The sequence below is a fragment of the Schistocerca nitens genome, chromosome 4 (genome assembly GCF_023898315.1).
Source record: "Schistocerca nitens isolate TAMUIC-IGC-003100 chromosome 4, iqSchNite1.1, whole genome shotgun sequence".
Classification (NCBI taxonomy): Eukaryota; Metazoa; Arthropoda; class Insecta; order Orthoptera; family Acrididae; genus Schistocerca; species Schistocerca nitens.
Genome location: NC_064617.1, coordinates 943,075,953 through 943,098,908, shown reverse-complemented (window position 1 = coordinate 943,098,908; position 22,956 = coordinate 943,075,953). Strand labels below are relative to the sequence as shown.

Genomic DNA, 22,956 nt, shown 5'->3' with positions numbered 1-22,956 from the left:
TCCATCCTAACACAGGTCATCAGTTTGTCTCCGCTTTTACCTATATTTGTACGGCAACGTAACTGATCGTCCCTGAGATCGGCTACTATCAATTATTCGTCTAAGTGTTTAACGCAATAGCTTAATGAGAGATGCTACTGTTCTGAATTAAACTATCTGGAAACCTGTCCAGAGGGATTTAGTCAGGCACTCAACATCCACTGTTACACACTGCCTCCTCCAGACCTACATACCTCATGCTCCTCAACTACACCTATTTCTACCTCTCCCACATGTTAGCTAATGTCACCTACTCACCTTCCTTAATCAACAGCTTCTTCTCCTCTCATCTCAAGGAATCCAACGAAGAACGTTCTAGACGCTCTGCCAACCTCTAATTTTTTCAGTCGTAATATTTTATTTCAACCATAGTTATGGTCGCAGTTAAATCGACGTAAGACTCTTACATTCTAGATGAGCGTTCGTAGATTACCGTCCGGGCATCCTGATTTAGTGTGACGTGGCCCGCATCTCGTGGTCGTGCGGTAGCGTTCGCGCTTCTCACGCCCGGGTTCCCGGGTTCGATTCCCGGCGGGGTCAGGGATTTTCTCTGCCTCGTGATGGCTGGGTGTTGTGTGCTGTCCTTAGGTTAGTTAGGTTTCAGTAGTTCTAAGTTCTAGGGGACTTATGACCACAGCAGTTGAGTCCCATAGTGCTCAGAGCCATTTGAACCATTTGAAGTGTGACGTGTTTTTCACAAGGCAAAAGGTTGCCAGGTCCGTTTTACTCGTCAGTTTATTTCTCCTGCTCCTCAGCCAGCCGTTGTGTTTGACTGTCTGATAGTAAGAGAAAAATCTGACCAAGTGAATCAGGGACTGGTTCCTTGAGCAGAGCCACTGTCACCCGATAACAGGGCAGCATATTAAGCCCCGAACACTCTCAGTTGCCTCCAATTGGTTCCTCTAATCGAAGTGTTTGGCTATTTGATGTTTAAAAGAACGTTTTCTGCCACTGAATAGCGTTGTACTGGCCTGTTGCCTCATATTTCTCCAGTCATGGGCAGTTAAGTTTCCGGAGTGTATTTTACCTTTTAAACCTTTCTTCAGTATGATGTTTCCTTGGACTAAGAGCTTTCCTTCACTACAAGTACGTTAAATGCTCTATAACCTCCACCTACTTTTCCTGAGAGTAAAACCCTAAAGATGAAAATCAAGTTCACTATCTAATCCTAAAGTACTAACGCACGCATGAAGAATTTTCATCTGACATTTACAATATGTACATGTAAAATCTGAAACAGTATTGTTGACGAAAGACAAGAGCTCAGTTTGGACCGATCAGTTTTGAGACAATCCGAGTCGCGTTGTGCAGTTGAGGATTCCCTAAAATTAACAAGCATCTCATCATCATCATCAGTGATATCCTTCCAGCGAGCGGCGTAGGAACTAGATATGCCGCTATTGGTTTCCGTTCTGGTATAGCTTTTTCTTCTCCACTACACCCCATGTTACTTCTCTCCTCTTGAAATATTCCTTAACCTGGCCTGTCGATCTCTTTTTTGGCCACCCAATAAGTCTTCTTGCTGGTACCTCCATCTCCTATAAGCACTTGCGAATCTTAAAATTAATGAAAATGTTAGTGTTTCTAATGTCAAAATAAGTGAGTTATTTTTCTCAGTGGTTACAGATTGCTGTATCTAGCACTGATTAATACGGCTCTGGAACTCCCATTTAACAGCTGAAATTTAAAATAAATCCAGAGAAACATATAACAAATACAATTGGCGATGATACCCAGAAAAAGAAATGTTATCTACTATAACATTCCAAAGTTTTCTTCGTTGGTTTTGATTGCATCGACATCTTACACTACTAAGACGATTCCTAGAAAGTATTGCAAAACGTTCAAATGGTTCAAATGGCTCTGAGCACCATGGGACTTAACTGCTGAAGTCATCAGTCCCCTAGAACTTAGAACTACTTAAACCTAACAAACCTAAGAACATCACAAACATCCATGCCCGAGGCAGGATTCGAACCTGCGACCGTAGCGGTCGCGCGGTTCCAGACCGTAGCGCTTAGAACCGCTTGGCCACCCCGTCCGGCATTGCAAAACGTGTTTGCTTCTTGAGGAGAATAGTATGAACGCTATTGTGAGACAATGATTTACGTATACACAACGTCCTGCTGAGGCCCTTAAATTTCTTAACAGATTTAGACCTCTGTCAGCGAGCCTTTCCTACGCACAGTATCTTGAATGTCTTCTAGCAATGTGCAGTCGTCTTGGCTATGGTACAAGAGGATACTTCTCTTTGGGTAAACCTTGAGTTTTTCCACAGACAGACAACTGTAAAAGCTCATTCAACAGGAAAACCTTTTATTTGTTCAAACCTAAAACTAATATCTCACCTTATTACATTCATCGAGTGACAGCTGTGGCAGAGTCGGAGTGAAGTTGGCTAGCCCGTCGGCGAGAGATGCACAGTGAGCAGTGTCTATAACGTTGCTGGAGTGAGCCAAAATCTCAGGTGAGAAACTCTCTACAGAAAGACCAGTAAACGGGCTGCTTATGGAAAGACCAAACTTGACCTTGTTAGAATTGGGAGTTGGGTATGTCACTGTAAACGGAAGGCTCACACTGTCACTGTTGGCTTGAGGGCTGTAGAAAGGCCTGGTACAAAGCCAGTAGTTGACGGCATTGTACAATCCAAGTCCAGTAGAGTCAGGTGCAAGGCTACTGATGCGATAGCGAGGATCACTGGCGGGAGAAATCTCTTCTTGAGAGTCAGCAGAGGGTCTCGCTGGAATATTCCTGGCAAGAAGATGCCCAAAGGAGGAGCTAGCAGGTGAATCAGTTTTGGGCTCCTTGGCAGGTTGAAATGCCCCAGAGATATCTACACTAGCAATATTGTCCAGAGTTTCAGAAAGGCTTGCTTGGGAGTTAAGAGAAGAAGTGGCACCCAAGTTACTGATTGGAAGATTCTGAAATGTATTGCTGCCAGGTAAGTCATCGCTCAGCCTTTGAACAGGTTCAGAGACACCGGAGGTTTCAAAATCTGGGACTCTCTCTACATTATTAAGGGACGGAGATCTCTCAGAGGGACTAACAGAGTCAGGTGAGGGAATTTTCCGAGCAGAAGAGAGATTCACCGAATTGTTGTCGTCTAATACGCTTTCAGAGGAACTGCATGGTCTTTCGGTAGAAGGAGACAAGTTGGACGTCTCGAAGCTGTCAATATCCTGAAGACTAGCAGCATTCTTAGGAGGTGACGGCATTTCATACTGACTAATGGAGCCAATTGAGGGCGCTTGGCCACCAGAAGCCAGAGCTAACTTACTAATGGCGTTCAACTTGCTTTCTGAGGAACTGTCAGGTCTTTTGGCGGAAGGAGTGTTGGACATCTCTGAGCTGTCAATATCCTGAAGACTAGCAGCACTCTTTGGAGCTGACGACGTTTGAGTGTGACTAATGGAGCCAGCTGAGGGCGCTTTGCCACCAGAAGCGAGGCCTACTTTGTGGTCGGTGTTCGACATGCTCTCTGGGGAACAGTCAGCTTTTTCGGCGGAAGGAGACGAGATGGAAACTTCGGAGCTGTCAGTATCCTGAAGACCAGCGGCATTCTTAGGAACTGACGACGTTTGAGACCGACTAATTGAGCCACCTGAGGGTACTTGGCCACCAGCAGCGAGAGCTATCTTACTGTTGGCATTCAAGTTGCTTTCTGTGGAACTGTTAGGTCTTTTGGCAGAAGGAGACGAGTTGGATGTCTCGGAGCTGTCAATATCCTGAAGACTAGCAGCACTCTTTGGAGCTGACGACGTTTGAGTGTGACTAATGGAGCCAGCTGAGGGCGCTTTGCCACCAGAAGCGAGGCCTACTTTATGGTCGGTGTTCAGCATGCTCTCTGGGGAACAGTCAGCTTTTTCGGCGGAAGGAGACGAGATGGAAACTTCGGAACTGTCAGTATCCTGAAGACTGGCGGGGTTCTTAGGAACTGACGACGTTTGAGACCGACTAATTGAGCCACCTGAGGGTACTTGGCCACCAGCAGCGAGAGCTATCTTACTGTTGGCATTCAAGTTGCTTTCTGTGGAACTGTTAGGTCTTTTGGCAGAAGGAGACGAGTTGGATGTCTCGGAGCTGTCAATATCCTGAAGACTAGCAGCACTCTTTGGAGCTGACGACGTTTGAGTGTGACTAATGGAGCCAGCTGAGGGCGCTTTGCCACCAGAAGCGAGGCCTACTTTATGGTCGGTGTTCAGCATGCTCTCTGGGGAACAGTCAGCTTTTTCGGCGGAAGGAGACGAGATGGAAACTTCGGAACTGTCAGTATCCTGAAGACTGGCGGGGTTCTTAGGAACTGACGACGTTTGAGACCGACTAATTGATCCACCTGAGGGTACTTGGCCACCAGCAGCGAGAGCTATCTTACTGTTGGCATTCAAGTTGCTTTCTGTGGAACTGCTAGGTCTTTTGGCAGAAGGAGAGTTGGACATCTCTGAGCTGTCAATATCCTGAACACTAGCAGCATTCTTAGGAGCTGAAGTTGTTTGAGATAGACTAATGGAGCCAGGTGAAAGCACTTTGCTACCTGAAGCGAGACCTACTTTAGAGTCGGTCTTCAACATGGTTTCCGGGGAAGAGTCAGCTTTTTCGGCGGAAGGAGATGAGTTAGAAGTCTCGGAGCTATCAGTGCGCTGAAGACTAGCGGCATTCTTAGGAACTGGCGTCGTTTGAGACTGACTAATGAAGCTATCTGAGGGCACTTGGCCACCAGTTGTGAGAGCTATCTCACTGCTCGCTTTCAACATGCTTTCTGTGGAACTGTCAAGTCTTTCGGCAGATGAAGACGACTTGGAAATCTCGGAGCTATCAATATGATGAAGACTAGCAACATTCGTTGGAGCTGACGACATCTGAGACGAAATAATGTAACCAGTCGACGGCATTTTGCTACCAGAAGCCAGATCTATCTTGCGATTTACATTCAAGCTGGTTACTGTGGCAGTGTCAGGTATTTCAGTGGAAGGAGACAGGCTGGTCCTTTCGTAACTGGCCGTTTCAGCCTCGGCCGATTCACTACTTGCTGATGCGGCGTCTTCAGCTTGCATGTTGGTTCCAATTCTGTCTTTCAAGATGACCGCACCGGATGCTCTTGTCTTTGTCGAGCATGGTAAGGGCTCGACTTCAGACATGCCACCTGGCCTGGCGATGGCAGCTGCTAGCACTGGCCTGGCGATGGCAGCTGCTAGCACTGCACTCAGGACTACCTGTAACAAAAGAGGTTGTAGTGTTATTTCACACAGCTGCTGAACAAAATGAGACTGTGATGCTTCCGTCATCAAAAGCAGCTATTCGTAAATTTCATGTCATTTGATACATCAGTAATGAATTACAATATAACCAAGGTCAATTATCTAGCATGCGTATTCCAAAACACATACACACACAAACACACACACACACACACACACACACACACACACACACACACACACACAGATTGAATCTGAAAACTTTAAAACATGCTGATATAAATACATCTTTTCTGATAGTGCCTCTATCGAAGAGTTGTTCACTTCTTTAATTTACTTACAGTGTTTGGCTCATTTTTGTTGTGATTTTAGCTATTTTTATTTAACCTCTGAAGCATGTTTTTTTTTTTTTTCTCGTGAGTGCTTTCAGGTGCTTAAAAGTCATATTTTAAATTTTCATGCCCGCATCTCGTGGTCGTGCGGTAGCGTTCTCGCTTCCCACGCCCGGGTTCCCGGGTTCGATTCCCGGCGGGGTCAGGGATTTTCTCTGCCTCGTGATGGCTGGGTGTTGTGTGATGTCCTTAGGTTAGTTAGGTTTAAGTAGTTCTAAGTTCTAGGGGACTGATGACCATAGATGTTAAGTCCCATAGTGCTCAGAGCCATAATTTTTCATTTTATCTGCTTAGGTAACATGTACTCTTAATTCAACGAAACCTGACATCGATATTCCTCTTTCTTTTGGTAACAATGTTTGACAAATAGCTAAGAAGTCTATGTGATCGCCGTAAGCTTATTGACACCAGTGCTTACTAATTTAAGTTATATATTACAGCACTGAAGATGGTCACTAAGTGACCGAAAATCGATTTTGCGATAAAAAACAAAAATATACGACCAATGCTGTCTCTCCTTCCAAATAGCTAAGAAGTTAACATTCTTATTAAAGTGAAATGACAGTCACTGTTAAGTCATACTTTAAGCTGAGTGGTCAGAACGACAGAACGCCATGCTAAGGGGCCGAGGTTCGATTCCCGGCAGGGTCTGAGATTTTCTCCACTCAGGGAGTGGGTGTTGCGTTGTCATCATCATCATCTCATCCACATCGACATGCAAGTCGCCGAAGTGGCGTCAACTCAAGATACTTGCACCAGGCGACCGGTGTACCCGACGGCAGCCCCAAGCCACACGACATTTCATTTCATTTCAGTGGCATAGGTGCGAAATTAATAAAGAATATATGTGACAGTGCTTTTCGCATATGCAGGATTTATATAGTACTTTAGGTATCAAGAATTTCGGTGTCACTATTGTCCCCGACGAATACAGCATTACACGCTCGTTTAGAATCTTTGCTGCACCGTCGGCACAATGTTTCTACGGAGGCAAGAGCACATTTCGCGCCATACATAAGGTTTCAATTTCTCCACACTAGCTCAGCTACATTTTTAGAGGTAATTGTTTAACCCATTTTGATGTTCTGTTACTACATTGTTAATATCATACATCTTTCTCTAACCATTTCACCTACTTGTCTAAAGTACACAGACTGAAATAAGAACTACACTGATCCGACAGAACATTGTGACTACCTATCCAATAGCCAATATGTCCAGCTTTGGCACGGCTAACAGCGGTGATGCGTGCTGTCATGCACGTAATGAGGCTTTTGTCGCTGGAGAGAGACGATATAACATCTGCACACAATTCACCTAATCCCCTTAAATTCCGGGGAGGGGGCCATAAGCTCTGACTTCATGTTCAGTCACATCCCATATATGTTCGAACGGATTCATATCTAGCGAGTGGGGGAGGGGGGGGGTATAGATCATTCAGAACTTGCTGGTGTGTTCATCAAACCACTCCAATGCCCATAGTCACGTACCCATTTCAGTCGTAGTTGCTGATGTCGTGGTGTTAACATTGGCACATGCCTAGGTCATCGACTGCGGAGGCCCTTCGTTACGAGTGTTCGGTGCACTGTGTGTTCAGACATACTTGTACTCCAACATTAAAGTCTGATGTTAGTTCTGCCACAGTTCGCAGCCTGCCCTGTTTTACCAGTCTTCCCAGCCTAAGACATCCGACATCTGTAATCAGGAGTCTCTGTCCATCCCCACAACGTCCGGACGTGGTTTCACCTTGATATCGCCACTTGTTGAAGACACTTACCACAGCACTTCTTGAACACCCGATAAATCATGCAGTTTCCGAAATACTCATGCTTAGCTTCCGGGTCATCACAATCTACCCTCGGTCAAATCGCGCGCCTTCCCAGTTCTACACAAGGACACCCCACTCACTGATACTACGGGCCATGTGCGTGCGTCTGAATAGCAATCATCCCCCATCAGGTGACACTACTATTGCCAAGACTGGTTTATATCGATAGTAGATCGATGGCCATAATGCTCTTGCTGATCAGTGTACATCAACACCTTAAAGATTCGACAACACTTTAGCGTCAAATTTTGCGACGACATAGTGTAGTATGCGAAGAGTTAACTCTGTTTACCTTAATCAGTATCTTCTCTAAATAAGCGAAATAAGTCACGTAAACGACTGTAAATTCTTGGAATAAATACTACCAACTGAAACTATTTCGTCACTTAATGCCTTCTTAAACGTTAAAGCTACAGAGACTGTGTTATCCGATTTCCTGAATAGTGCTTACTTGTAAGTATTAACCAACACGCAAAGAATCATCAGAAGAATTACTACAGAAGAATAAAATGGAGTATTCCCTATCTCTGTCTGAGATCTCATTGATCCAGGAATCTTCCACAGCACTCAAATCCAACAGTTTCCATTGGTTGGTTGGTTTGTTTGGGAAAGGAGACCAGACAGCGAGGTCATCGGTCTCATCGGATTAGGGAAGGACGGGGAAGGAAGTCGGCCGTGCCCTTTGAAAGGAACCATCCCGGCATTTGCCTGGAGCGATTTAGGGAAATCACGGAAAACCTAAATCGGGATGGCCGGACGCGGGATTGAACCGTCGTCCTCACGAATGCGAGTCCAGTGTCTAACCACTGCGCCACCTCGCTCGGTCAGTTTCCATTGCAGGGAGTGGAATCATGCGAGATGACTGGCCAGTAAGAAGTATTGCGAATGCACAGGAGCGGTGACAGAAACATGGGCAATCAACTGAAAGTGTGTAATACGAGTAAGTCTACTATTGTGGTGGTTCAGCAACGTGATGCGCATTCAGGAACTCTTAGGTTAAATGCCAGCCTTGAGCGCAATAGGAGGAGAGTAACTGACGACACCTTTTCTTGAAAGTGGGAATTTTGATTTCATGAAAACTGCAATGATGATGAATAATAGTTATTTACATTAATGAGGACATTAAATGTGGTGTCACCGCCAGACACCACACTTGCTAGGTGGTAGCTTAAATCGGCCGCGGTCTATTAGTCCATGTCGGACCCGCGTGTCGCCACTGTCAGGATCGCAGACCGAGCGCCACCACAAGGCAGGTCTCGAGAGACGTACTGGCACTCGCCCCAGTTGTACGACGACGTTGCTAGCGACTACACTGACGAAGCCTTTCTCTCAGTTGCCGAGAGACAGTTAGAATAGCCTTCAGCTAAGTTAATGGCTACGACCTAGCAAGGCGCCATTTGTACCATTGCATGTATCTCAAGATAGTCTCACTTGTATCATCAAGAATGCTGTATACCAAAGGACAATATAAAAGTTAAGTGTTCTAGTAGCTACGTTCTTTTCTTTATCACATTCATTACGAATCCTGTTCCAGACTTAACGCCAGACGGCGTGAGTTGACGCGTGCCCTTTCGGCTACTTCACGGTGGACTGGCTGCCTTGTCAGTCCACTACATTAAATCTTCCAACATTATTCTGTAGCACTAAATCTCCAAATCTTCTAGCCGTCTTCCGTCTTGTTTTCGTCCGCAGCTCGTGGTCTAGTGACTAGCGTTGCTGCCGCGGGATCACGTTGTCCCGGGTTCGATTCCCGGCCGGGTTGGGATTTTTCTCTTTCTGGGGACTGGGTGTTTGTGTTGTCCTCATCATTTCATCATGATCATTGGTGACTGCGGCTAATTTGGATTCTATAAAAATTGGGACTTTGTACGTGTGCTGATGACCGCGCAGTTGAGCCCTACACAAATCAAACATCATCTTCTCTTGTTTTCCTGTTATCCAGATCTCTTGCCTATATATGACCACACTCCCAAAAAATGCTTTTATGATCCCTTTACTTATTTTCAGACATATTCCTCATAGAGAGTTTGATAATTCTCAAATTAAATGCAATTTTTGCCTGCTGTTTTGCACTCATATTTCATTTCTGGCACCTACCATTCTTTGTGAGCCTGCTTCTCAAATAGGTAAATTCCTCTATCAGTTCTCACTTCTCTTGTTCTATTCACATCGTTAGAGGAACATATTCTTCTTCAGTACTGCATACTGTCACTTTATCCTTCTTATTGTTTATTCTCATACTGTACCGATTCCAGAAAATCATTTCCATTGTGCTGAAGTCCTTCTCTAAATCACCTGTTGTCTCCGTGACCGCAGCAGTGTCGCAGCATGCCCATCTTCTGTCCAATAATTCTGACCCAACCTCAGTCACTTTTTCTCTAGCTTCCTGGATGTAAGCACTGAATACAAGAGAAGATATAGCGCAGCCTTATCTTACGCGTATTTTAATTTTTCCTTCTTGCTCCTTATGAAATTTGCTAGACGGTCACTTCATTCTTATAGAACCTGCGTGCCACCACCGTGTCTTCGTATTTTAGACCCGCTTTCTTCAGTACTCTGAACATTTCTTGTCAGCTAACATAATCAAATGCATTTTCCGAGTCCGCAAAAACAATATAAGTTGGTGTAATTTCCTATTATTGCTTTCCGACAAAAGTCTCAGAGGCAGAATCGCTTCTCTTGTTCCTGATCCCCACCTAAATCCAAACTGATCTTCGCTCCGAGTATTCTCCACCTTTGTTCAACTTTACGACTCCACTCTTTGCTACTCTACACCTGACACGCAGTGACACACCAGGAAAACCCGTAAGAGATGATACCACAGCTCCCGTTTTTAGAGTCATAATGCTACCGGAGAAAGCAGACACACACACACACGCAGAGAGAGAGAGAGAGAGAGAAAGAGGCAGACATAGAGTATGCTGTATTGTCAAAGAATGGTTTGTTTTGAAGATCGTCGCCTATGGATGTCTACGTCTAGAAAGCAGTTGTTGTAACGATGCACATAGCAACCTAAAATAGTCGCCATCCAGATACTGTAGCTTTATTTGCTATTAACTGTACGGGACACGAAATTTGGTAGTAACAACGACGTTACCCAAGATTTTGGACACGGGAAAAGTTGCAGCTGGGTGAGTGGAAGTGTTAGAAGGTGCATCTTGAATGACCTCGGCAAAATCATAACGCGGAAAACCTAATTCCCTCTGCTTCGTCAGCTTCAATCTCAATGTATACTTCAATATTATAATACCATTATATTTTAAAAATATAAATTTTCGCCATTAAAGTTGTGAAAGAAACACTGCAGCGCCTCGTAAAAGGAAAGATTACTGGAGGATGCACCATCTCCCGGTTACTACATTTACGAAAATATTGCACCACTTTTTGTTTTCAACCGAGACGTAAACAGTTCTTGGAAAGATTCTTGAAATATTGTTTAGGCATTGATTAAAGACATAGATCCTCGACAAAAAAAGAAAAAAAGTAAACGCTCTGGCTTCGAAATACTGCAACTCTAGAAGGGAACAGTGACACTGTCAAGGTACCAGACTTGCCACATAGTTCTGTCATGTACTCACCAGAGTCCTCATGTCTGCTGGAGGATAAATCCGGCGCAGTGCTGCTTCTGATGTTCTGAGGGCTTAAATAGCCGCACCCAGCACTATATCGCTTCTCTGTTTTTATTTCCAACGCCTCATGCGTGGTCCGCGCTGTAGAGTGCAGGAATGTCACACAACGGTTGATAAGCAACGCTATCCCACTCTCGTATCATATCGCTAAGGATGTAGACCTAAACCCTGATAAGCGCCTCCCGTCATTTCTCACAATCTCCCACTCTTTCATTGCGGAACATTAAGGGGTAGCACATATTTTCCTCTGTTCTTGAAGGTGAACCAGTCTTCATTGTCTTTCTGATTATGTACCGCAAGCATATTTATTTTGAGCTGGTTTACTTTATGTTTATCATCTTCCCTCACTGACACTGGATCTATACATTGTACATTATGAGTTACTTTACAGCGTCTATTCGTCTGTCATAAACCGTTACTAGTGTACTATGCTACGAATCTATTAGAGCCTATAGAGGGTTTGTAACTTAGTTTCATGCCATAACTCCACTTATTCCGGTCCACATATTCCGTTAGAACTGTTAGTAACCACTAGCGACTGATTCAATCTGACAAGAAATTTTCAAGTTTTCGCGTTTCTTCATCATCGAAAAGAGGTCACAAAACGCAGTTCTAAGGAGAATATTAATGGGACAACATTACATAAGCGTTGCTACCTATCGTCTTCGCACCCGTTTACCTGTCTGATGAAACGACTACAAACTTAAAACCTTCAAACAGATTAAAGGTGGCCTTTCTGTCTAAGCTTAACAGAGGGATGAAAAATGCAGACCTTCACTGTTAAGGTACTCTCTGTTCTAAAAATCGGGACTGAAGAATAATAGCGAAAATCAGATACGTTGGTAGCATACCACGTCGTAATGACCATGTACGTATCTGAATTTTAATCTTCCTTCTGAGTTTTATAACAGACGAAATAACTTTCCTCGTGCTGTATGAATTGCATTTGTTAACCATATACATTACAGACCACTTAAATCGTGCAGTGTATTTTTGTTGTCGTTAATGTCGTCAGGCCAACACCATTTATAAATACAGATATGCAGTCGTTCAGCAAGGACCAAGTTCTGAGTATCCACCTAGAAGAAAACGTGTCTGCAATAAAGTTTCTAAGAAAAGAAGAGTATGGTTTAACGCCTCTTTGCCAACGAGGCCATTCTAACTAATTGTAGTCAAGAAATCCTTGTTCACACCTTTTCTAGGCAAGAACTTGGAAAACGTTGCAAAGTCATTCCGATATTTTTGCAGGGACTGTATGTTTCGTACGTGGCATAACCTGTTTGCTGGCCAGCTTACCGGTGTCGATTTCGTGACGAGATATCGACCATTTGCCAGGCACCTGCAATGAAATTTAAGTAGCTACCAACTGACAGTTCATGTTGTAAGAAGGTCCAAGAATCCATTTTAGCCTCTACCTTCTTTTCCAGACTATTTGAAGTTTGTTTTAGGCTGCTATTTTCGTGCAGTTATAGTTTAAACAATTTGTTATTCTGACGTGCTGTTTTCATTTAACGTTAAGTAACTAATATCTGGTAGTACGTATTCAGCTGTTGATAACATATACGTCGTGTTCCAAAACGGTCTTTATAAGATTAATGGTGTCTATTTCAAAACCAGGGATAGGTAGAGAGGTGGATTTTCTGGTATACCTATAGTCTTTTTCCATTGATGAAAATGGTACAGTGTGTGGAACGGGTGATACAGACTAAATTGGCGTATAGGCCCAGTGGAACTCCTGAACACGTTACAGAATCACGTCACCATCAGGACACTTCTAATACTGTAGACAATGGTACACGAGCTTCAAGGAATCCAGAAGTCTCATGTAGAGGACAAGATCTGGGCGTCCGAGAGGAGTGACGTCGATTGGGAACGGGTCCAACAGGTATTTATGTGGAGCCCAACAACCAATGCATCAAGTGTCTCGACAGCTGCATTAACCATCAACCACTGCGCACCGGATGCTACACAACAGAGTGAAGATTCACGCTTACATGATGCAGCTGCTTCATGCATTTCAACCTGATGACAGGCCCAAGCGTGAAGCATTTGCAACTGAGATTATCAGTCGCATCGAAGATGACTCAGGCTATGTGAAATGGGTGATGTTAAAAGACGAAGCTTACTTTTATTTTTTATGGGGAAGGAAATAGACACAATATGAAGATCTGGGACTCTGAGAACTCCCATGTTAGCATGGAAGTTCTGTAACTCAGTCAAACTGTGAACGTGTGGTTTGTTCTGCTTCATAATCGTGTGATTGTACCACTTTTCCTCTTTCTCGAGGTGTAGCTAACCTCGAATGTTTGTATGGACATGTTGCAACACTTTGCACTTGCACAAGTCGAAGAACTACCCCTGATATCACATTGCAGTTGGGTGACGCCCCTCCTGACACGATTATGATCGTTCAGAAAGCTTTGGACGACACATTTCTAGGTCACTAGATTGGCAGAAAAGGACCCATTTTCTGGGCTCGAAGATTTCCAAGCACAACCAATTTTTTTTTCTTCGGGGCTGTGTGAAGGATCGCTGCCTACCTGACCATGAGGCGGGAGCTGCAGGAATTGCGAGTTCGCATCACAACAGCAATTGCGCATGTTAGTGAGGTCATTCCAGGGCGGGACATTGGAGGAACCGGAATATCGCTTCGATATCCTGTGTGCTACAGAGGCGCAAACATGGAACTTTGTTAACAGGTATTACACCTTTCTACATAACTTCATTCTTGAAATACAAGTGGAAAAAATTGTAAAAATCATTTTGGAACATATAAAATAAATAAATAAATAAATAAAATAAAATATTAAATATTGTATATGTATGATAGTGATTGGATGTAATTAATATTTGCTTATTTGGAACGTGGACGTTTAATTATTTGGTATCAGACCCTTGACAATGGCTTTTTCGTAAATGCAATGTTATTCGTAGTTGACCGTGAAATGTGATTCAAATAATCGGACTTCGTATTTAAATCGTTTCCAAAGACTGCCGCGGTAGGTGCGGACTCAGATCTAAATCTCAATATTAGAATAATTTGCCAACCATGTCAATACGTCGTACAGAGGTGACTGGCTACTAAACATAAAAAGTTTACACAGTTAGTTAAAGCAGATATATTCAACAAATAAGCCTACAGTTAAATAGTTCTACGTACTTTCATAAATATAAATTCTTTACAGAATCGAGTGCCTAGTAAGATTTCAACTCGCAGTGTTCTTATATAACATCAAATATGGCGGTGTGCCAGTTAATAAAATATACGTGCTTCCCGCACCAGTTGTTGTACATGACCTCCTTCTTCTTAATCAAACATAAGAGTGTCATAATTGTATTTTGTTTTATCAGCGGCATAGCGCTGCAGTTCTGTGCCATAGGCTTTATTTATTTGTCAGAGATTAATTATTTAATTAAGATTTCGCGTTCCCGTGGAAACTGACACACGGCATGCAAATGTGCCTTTATAAACACCCTGTTATAAGAATATTGATTGTCTTTCGTTGTACACTATCTGGTTCCGTTCCAAAATATTTTATTCATAAAAGATTTATTGCTTTAAAATCGACTGTGTTAGGCAATTATAAGCCCTTCTGCAGGTGTACGACTGCAGAAGGAAAAATGAAGAAGCTATAATAAGAGACTGCATAGGACTTAAGACTTATTGTTATAATAATAGAGGGGATTCACTTTCCAACTATAAGTATGAGGCTGGTACGGTCGGGTTAATCAGAATGAAAACTCGAATGTTGCACCAGATAACCAGAAAATAAGCTAACGAAAATGAAAATTCAAAGAAAAATAGGGAGAGGAATAATGGTTTGATTTGTGACCTGTACGATTACGTGTTCTTGTCTGTTATGTGTTACAAATGTTAATACATTGTTATTAATATTCAACTGCTACTTAAATCATTCTACCACTGAATGTGACGTGATTCCACTGTGTGTAGGGAATCGTAGTAGTTGAGAGCGACTTGGTACGTCGCAAAGTATAATACTGGAACTTTACTAGAGTAAGGCGCTCATCGATGGCCCACCTTAAGGAAGTATATAATAAAATCCTGTGATATTATAATAAATATTTTATTTTCGGTGTAACTTGTACATTATCTTTTGCATTCCACTATAGGAGAGACGTAAGTCATACATATTCCCTGTTAATGAAATGTTTAAAACATAAAGACATGTCTTATCGGCATGATCAAGGGGACTGGCTTCCTTCATTGTATCAGGTAGTTTCCATGAATGGTCTATGGTGTAATAACTGTTAAATACAATACATATAGAAATACTTGTCGATACTTTTAATATTGTAATATTTCTTTACTTGATTAAAAGTACTTTTGGTCATTTAAAGATTCATTTATGCATTTTTATGTTGATATCGTAAAACTTTGTCAGCTGCATTACTCACACTATGTAGCTTGCCATATCTTCAGCCACCCTTTAAATCCTATTATGTAATTGCAAACCCTTCATCTACAGCACTTTTGTGAATGTTAGAGCTTTTCCTGCATATCATTTTAATTCTGATCTTTAATTGCTACCATTCTCTTCATAACTTTTTAACCTCTTACTATTTTAATAATGGAAGGTGACCCACTCCGTGCAAGTGAGCAAGCTGCTGTTACTTTCTTTGCGTGGTGTCTCTTTCTCTCTCTCTCCGTCTGAATAGCTTCCAGAAGGAGCAACGGTACCCACCGACCGCCGTATCATCCTCAACTAATAGGTGACACTGGATGTGGGTATGGAGGAGCATGTGGTCAAAACACTGCTGTCTCCCGCCCATTACCTTCACAAGGGATGAGTGCAGCCTGCTTGTCAACAGTGCTCAGCAGACCCGGATGGTCACCCACCTAAGTAATGCCACGTTCGAAAGGCCAAACGTCGGTGATCTGACGGGAACTTGTGTTACCAGTCTGGTAAGGCCGTTGACTTTATGTTTAGTCTTGGTTATTTATAGATGCTTTCATATATTTTATTGTGGTAACTTCATAATAGCCGACGGCCTTTCCGCAGCAGTAACCACATTTCACGTCATATAACCAAAGTTAAGCGCTGTTGGGTTGGGCTAGCAGTTGGATGGGTGACATCTGGTCTGCCAAGCGTTGTTGGCAAACGGGATGCACTCACCCCTTGTGAGGCAAACTGAGAATCTACTTGATTGAGAAGTAGCTGCTCTGGTCTCGTAAAATGACATACGGCCAGAGAATGGTGTGCTGACCACATGCCCCTCTAAAAAAATGGCTCTGAGCACTATGGGACTCAACTTCTGAGGTCATTAGTCCCCTAGAACTTAGAACTAGTTAAACCTAACTAACCTAAGGACATCACAAACATCCATGCCCGAGGCAGGATTCGAACCTGCGACCGTAGCGGTCTTGCGGTTCCAGACTGCAGCGCCTTTAACCGCACGGCCACTTCGGCCGGCCATGCCCCTCCAATTTCGCATCCAGTGACACCTGTGTGCTGAGGATGACACGGTGGCCGGTCGGTGCCGTTGGGCATTCATGGCCTGTTCAGGCAGCGTTTAGCTTTTTTAACTTCAAAATCCTCTGAGAGCACTATTACTCATTTCACTTAGGTTGTGATGGGCTTAGCTACGATTTAAGACCCATTTACGCATCTCTCAATTTTTCCTTCTCAGAAGTTTTGTAAATGGCAATATCTTATCGTGCGCGCCATTTGGTTGTTCCCAAGCGTTGTTAGTTAATTTTTATAACCTTTCGTTATTGCAATGGTGTAAGTTGATTCTTCCACTTGAAAATGTTATTATATACATTTTAATTAATTTTTATTTAGCTTATCATTAAGTAATGAATTCGGGGTATTTAGTTCTGGTTAACACTTGCGCTCTCTATCCCACACTGATGGCGCTATACTGTACCTCCTGTCACATACCTTAGCAGACCTGCTTCACCGCAACGCTCTCTGTCTTGCAGCTAACATGTTTTAAGCTTATTTCTGTGCTGTATACACCATACTGATCTAGTCTTAACCCATGTAAGGCACCTAAATGTTCACATATTGTTTCATTTTACATTGTTGTTGCCTCCCGTTAATTTTAAATTTTTGTATTCATTTCCTTTTTTTCCGTCCTGATAAGACCTTTGACGAGTTCACGCCTCCTCCAAATGATTTTTATTCTTATTTATGCCCTGTTGAGGCAATTTTCATTTGAGTATAGACATAAATTAATATACCTGTATGCGTGGGTGAACAGTTTAGAATCATGTTTCATTATACTTCTGTTTGTTACATCTAAAATTTTTTCTTCTGTTCTCTTCAGATAATCTGATGATGCCGCAGAAGGACGAAACGAATAATTGGTACCGATAAAAACAATTTTGCAACCGAGACTACCTGTATTCAAGAATTGATTGTTATTTTACTTTTAGAACTTTTTGTTGGCATCTGACACCAAATAACATGTATTCGAACCCATGGAGGATGAAAGTAAAAATTTCATCTTTGGAAGCATCTAAAATAATAACATTAACAATAATAATAATAGTAAAATCTGATGGCTGAAACTCTTACGAACTACTAGAAAACATGTAATGAACGGCATTACTTATGTTTTGTTTGTATTAACTTATTTAGGTTTAATATTAGACAAAACAAAAATTTGAAAGTCCTATATATTTTTACGTTTGTAGCACGGACTTTAGTTTCAGTTTTCACAACTGAAAACTTTGGATCCTTTCCTAATGCAAGTTCATTTTTCATGAACCCTGCTCTTTACACAACAAATAATGAATCATGTCTTCCTTATAGCATTGCCACAGACGCCACAAAACTTCTGGTATCTTGGTTTAGACTTTTTTTAAATTTATAATGGAAACCAAAGTTGAGCTCCCAACTAACTTTTTAGGTGCTTGAATCTGTAGAGGATTTTTTAAACCTAGTTGTTTATTTTTTACCCTTTTTTGAATTTTGCACTTCTTTCATTCGCTGTTTGTATGACAACTATGGTTTTTTGAGGAGTATTTACGCTTCTTCCTGGAGAGTGTCTATCCAGTATGGGAGAGATTTCAAATGGTTCAAATAGCTCCGAGCACTATGGGACTTAACATCTGAGGTCATCAGTCCCCTAGAGATTTCATCCAACGAAACTTTTGATGTCAGTGTCGCTGCACCAGCCTGAATACATTGTGGCCTTTGTTGACTTCCAGATGTTGAGATGACAATGTTGGGCCCAGGCGTATGTGGTTCCAGAATTAGTCCACTAGCAAGTGCTTCTCTTACAGGAACATCATTTGTTTCAAACTGCGTCGCTGGTACGAAATGGTAATATTAAGAAACATTCCTGTCTACTGATAAAACTCCTGTTTTTGCAAAGCCATTTACTGTGATCCATATTGTTGCATCCCATCCACACGCCTTTTCAAAGAGACGTACAGAACAAAATCGAGTAACAGCTTCAGGTTTGACTTCACTGTGATTTTGCCTTAGGAGCCTCTCCACTCTGCAGTTTAGTACCACTTTGTAACATGCCCTTTATATTTTATTGTTCCCGCTCGTTCGGGATCTGAATAGCAGCCCAAATTTAGATAATTGATTAATGTGATCGTGTACCTAATGGGCTGGCAATCGGATTGGACTGCTCAGGGGATGTTACATTCCGTATTGTCCTTCGCAAATACTGTAATAAGTACTGTTTGGTGGTAAGAAGGACACAACACAGTTTCACAAACAAGATCTATATTCTTAGTAAAAGCACGAAATAAGGAGACAGCCACTGCCTTCGTCAATACACTGTTAATGACGGCTAATCTCAGCACAGGTTTCTCTAGTTACTCTTAATCGTCACACGCAACATCCAATCACTGTAATCCAAGTAATGCCGGCGCGGTAGACGCGGAAGTTCAATATCGGCACTTAATATCACTGAAATCACTCTATAATTAAACTTTCTCACTTTCCCGTATAATACTAACACAAAGGGGTTAAACCACGGCGATGCCCACTCCCTTTTGCCGGTAATTTGCTTTAATTCAACTGCTGGCTTCTGCACAGGTCTGCCCGCCTCGCGGGAACCTACCACACCCTTACTTCAGCACATCTCAACTCTAACTGATCTCCGCCCAGTTCTTCCCGCCTCGCGGGAATCTACCCAAGCCGCACTCGGCACTCCGGTGAACCCCCTCTAGCTCTCGCGACCTGCACACACACTACTCGATAGTTGCCCTGTCAACCTATGTGAGCGCAAACTTAGTAGTAAGGGCCTGCGGACCCCTTACATCCCCGCCCTCAAAAACTTCTTTTGAACCGCAGGCGAAAAAGAATCGGCAAGAGGTTTAAAAAACATAGTTACATTTGAACAAAACATGCAATACAAATAATTAATGAATTTACAATTTGTCAAAATAGTCCTGGACTCCGGTAGTGGGCTGCCTCCACAACAATTTCTACAAAAGGTTATTACATCACATAAATGGCATTGTCCAAATTTACAATTTTTCGTCTCAACCAGCAATAGTCCTCTCTGGTCCAATATCTAATGAAACCACACAACATATATATTCAAAAATCATTACCTAAACACAGAACATATGAATTATTACTACAACATAGTTATTACAAGTTTTATATTCATCCTTAGATAATTTTTGATATGAAATATGCAACTCTAATTGTAATACCTTACCAAACACAATGTAAATAAACCCTTCCCTCTTTCAAATGTCCATTTTACGGCTAATTGTCCTAATCATGTCTTAGCAGGTTTATTCGGGTCCTTATAGCCCTCACTCTTGACCGGACCTCACTTGGAGTGTCCCTTGGTTTCTCGGTTCCTCCGCCTCTTCCTCGGAAATCAGACGAATGATTAATATGAATCCTTGGGTCATTACTCCCTTCTCTGTTTCGATCATTAGCTTGCTTGTATTTCTGTGATCTAATAGACTCCAATTGTTCCAGTATCTTCATTAAGGCCTCTCTACCTTTAATTAGGTTCCTGGATACGGTTCCTTGCCTTTTCTGATTCAATCTTCTTTTTATCGCAGATACCATTACGTTGTCACTCAGGGGTTGTTCCAAAATCTTGTTCCATTTCCACAAATGTTTGGCAAATTCTTCCGACGTTCCTTTCCAATTACTAAGTGGTCTGCATCGTAGTGGGTCCTCAAGTGTTGCACACTGACGACTTTTGGGCCAGCATTTCTTCAATAATCCTCCTCCAAACTGATCATAATTAGTAGTCCCTTTCTTCCTCTTGATTCCACAAGTGAAGGCCTCACCTTCGATTGCAACCCACTGGACATCTTCTTCTCGCTGCATGGCTACAGCATTTCTCAGACTGATAGGCAATTGGTTTTGCCTATCTCCTATCTCCTTAACCACATCGTTGCGTTGTTTCTGCATCTGCGTCACCTCGGTGATCTTTTCTCCCAATTCGGTTCTAGTTTCTTCAACATCGTTTTCTATCTTCTCTGTTAACTCTCCTTTCGTCTTCTCCACGTCTCCCTGGACCTGGTCTATATTTGTCTGTAGCTTATTTTCTCTCTCGTCGACGTTCATCTTCAATCGTTCTGGTAACTCCTGTATTTCCTTCTTCAGACTGCATTCCATCTTTGTGTACGATGTTTTGATCTCTTGTATATCTTCCTTTAATGATTCTCTCGTTTCTTGTGAATTCTTCTCTAACGATGCGTTAGTTTCTTGTAAACGCTTCTCTAACGATTCTCTTGTTTCTTGGGAACTCTTCACTAACGATTCTTGTAAGTCTTCCTTTAGTGATTTGTTATTTTCTTGTATACGCTTCTCTAACGATTCTCGGGTTATTTCTTCCCTTTCTCTAACTTCTTGTGAATATTCCTCTAATGATTTGAGCATTCTTTCTTGACCTTTTAGCAACTCTACTAACATCGACCGTATATCGGCATCCTCTGAAACATGGATAAGCTCTCATCGCTTGTCCCGGTGTTTCGGGATAATTAGTTGAATGTGCTGATGGGCTTCCTAATGACAATCCACAATCACTAATTTCTGAATCATTTCTGTCTTCCTGTCCTATTCCTTTCCCTTCAACTACTACCTCACAAACCTGCTTATCTTCCGTAGACATGTTTGGTTTATATTTCTAATGCACAGGCAAGTAATACAAAATAACCTCCAATAACCCAAAACACTCCTAATTACCATGAACTAATCAAACAGTACCTGCAATCCTTTCATTTAGTTCCCAAAATGATACAACATGCCTGAGTACTGAACATAACAGCTCTCACAAACCTAATACTTTCCAATAACAATTTCCACATACACAGTTTATGTAAAAATGTTTCAAACAAGATAATCATAACACTCACAAAATCTATAAATGCAAAATCACCAAACAATTACCATTTATACAGTGCAGTGTGCATAAGTAAGCATGCTATCTTCAAAGTATGTTTCGCAACTTTTCTGAAATTACTGCAATTGAGCACTTTTCCTAATGTAAATACCAGTTAAAAACTGTTTATTTATCGCGAAGACTGCACACTGCAATTTACTATTATGTTAACCCGTCGTCTTCACTCACCAACCAACGTTACCGCGAGTCGCAATGTTTTGACGTTTGAGATGGGCGTGGCTGTGCCGCCGCTGGAGCTCGCGTGAAGTTGAAGATCAGCTGCAAGGCGACGTAGTTCCCCGTCGGCCGCTCCGTGGCGCTGCAGGCGGGCGTAGTTCGTAGTTTGGCCGCTAGATGCCGGAACTGCGCTCGTTGTCTCGAAGTTGCGTCGCTCCGTGGCGCTGTAGGCGGGCGTAGTTTGTAGTTCGGCCGCTAGATGCCGGGACTGCGCTCGGTATCTCGAAGTCGCGTCGCTCGCCGTGGTGTCATGTGAAATCTCTTTAATTAAACTTTCTCACTTTCCCGTATAATACTAACACAAAGGGGTTAAACCACAGCGATGGCCACTCCCTTTTGCCGGTAATTTGCTTTAATTCAACTGCTGGCTTCTGCACAGGTCTGCCCGCCTCGCGGGAACCTACCACACCCTTACTTCAGCACATCTCAACTCTAACTGATCTCCGCCCAGTTCTTCCCACCTCGCGGGAATCTACCCAAGCCGCACTCGGCACTCCGGTGAACCCCCTCTAGCTCTCGCGACCTGCACACACACTACTCGATAGTTGCCCTGTCATCCTGTGTGAGCGCAAACTTAGTAGTAAGGGCCTGCGGACCCCTTACAACTTCAAACGCTTAAAAAACCATACCTCAAGTGGCTTTAACCCATGGGTAGTAAGCCTGGCAGAGACTATAGGATGACACCGTGTTCTTGAGTGATATCAAGGGCATTGAGATTCTTTCTGTGGACTGAAAGTTCATCAGGTGGAAGCAATACTTGCCTTTCCATTGACGTATGGACTGTGTTGATGAACTGCCTTACCATCTCACAACTATAACCTTATTGGTATATTCACTTTCTTGATTGCAGGCAAAAATTGTACCTTGTGGTATTCAATCTTCTCATACTTCTGATATGTAACTCAAATACTTGTTACAACAATACATGTGGATATTGTTCCTATCTTTGCGCCACCTTTTCATTCACAGAAACTCGAAATGTGTCATTCAAGGCAGCTTGCATTGCATTACTTAAGAACATCTAGTTCCATCAACAACACAAAACTTCATTGTAAATATGAAAAAATTGCGCGAATTCCTCGTACTTTCAAATGATGAATGCAGATTTTAATCATTATTGTCATATGAATACTACATTTCAATCATGAAGACTAGTTTATTGCAAGAACATGATGAGATTCTTACCTTCTTCCTCTGCTGCTTTCTGTCTTTGTGGAAGAAGTGACTACTACACTGGCAAATCTTTCGCAACAAAGGGTACACTTACGGGCTACCTGTTGTCAGTAGGCCCAGAG

At 42.5% G+C, this 22,956-nt stretch overlaps 1 protein-coding gene across 1 annotated transcript in view; it reads right to left on the bottom strand.

The window, feature by feature from the left end:
* The window catches only part of LOC126252699 (mucin-4-like), a 61,600-nt gene extending 40,678 nt beyond the window's left edge, over positions 1-20,922 (bottom strand). The window contains exons 1-2 of the mRNA XM_049953602.1: positions 20,104-20,922; positions 2,388-5,249 (exon numbers count right to left, since the gene is read on the bottom strand). Coding sequence (XP_049809559.1) covers positions 2,388-5,249; positions 20,104-20,922 — 3,681 coding nt within the window. The remainder of the gene's footprint in view (positions 1-2,387; positions 5,250-20,103) is intronic.
* Positions 20,923-22,956: the final 2,034 nt, after the last annotated feature.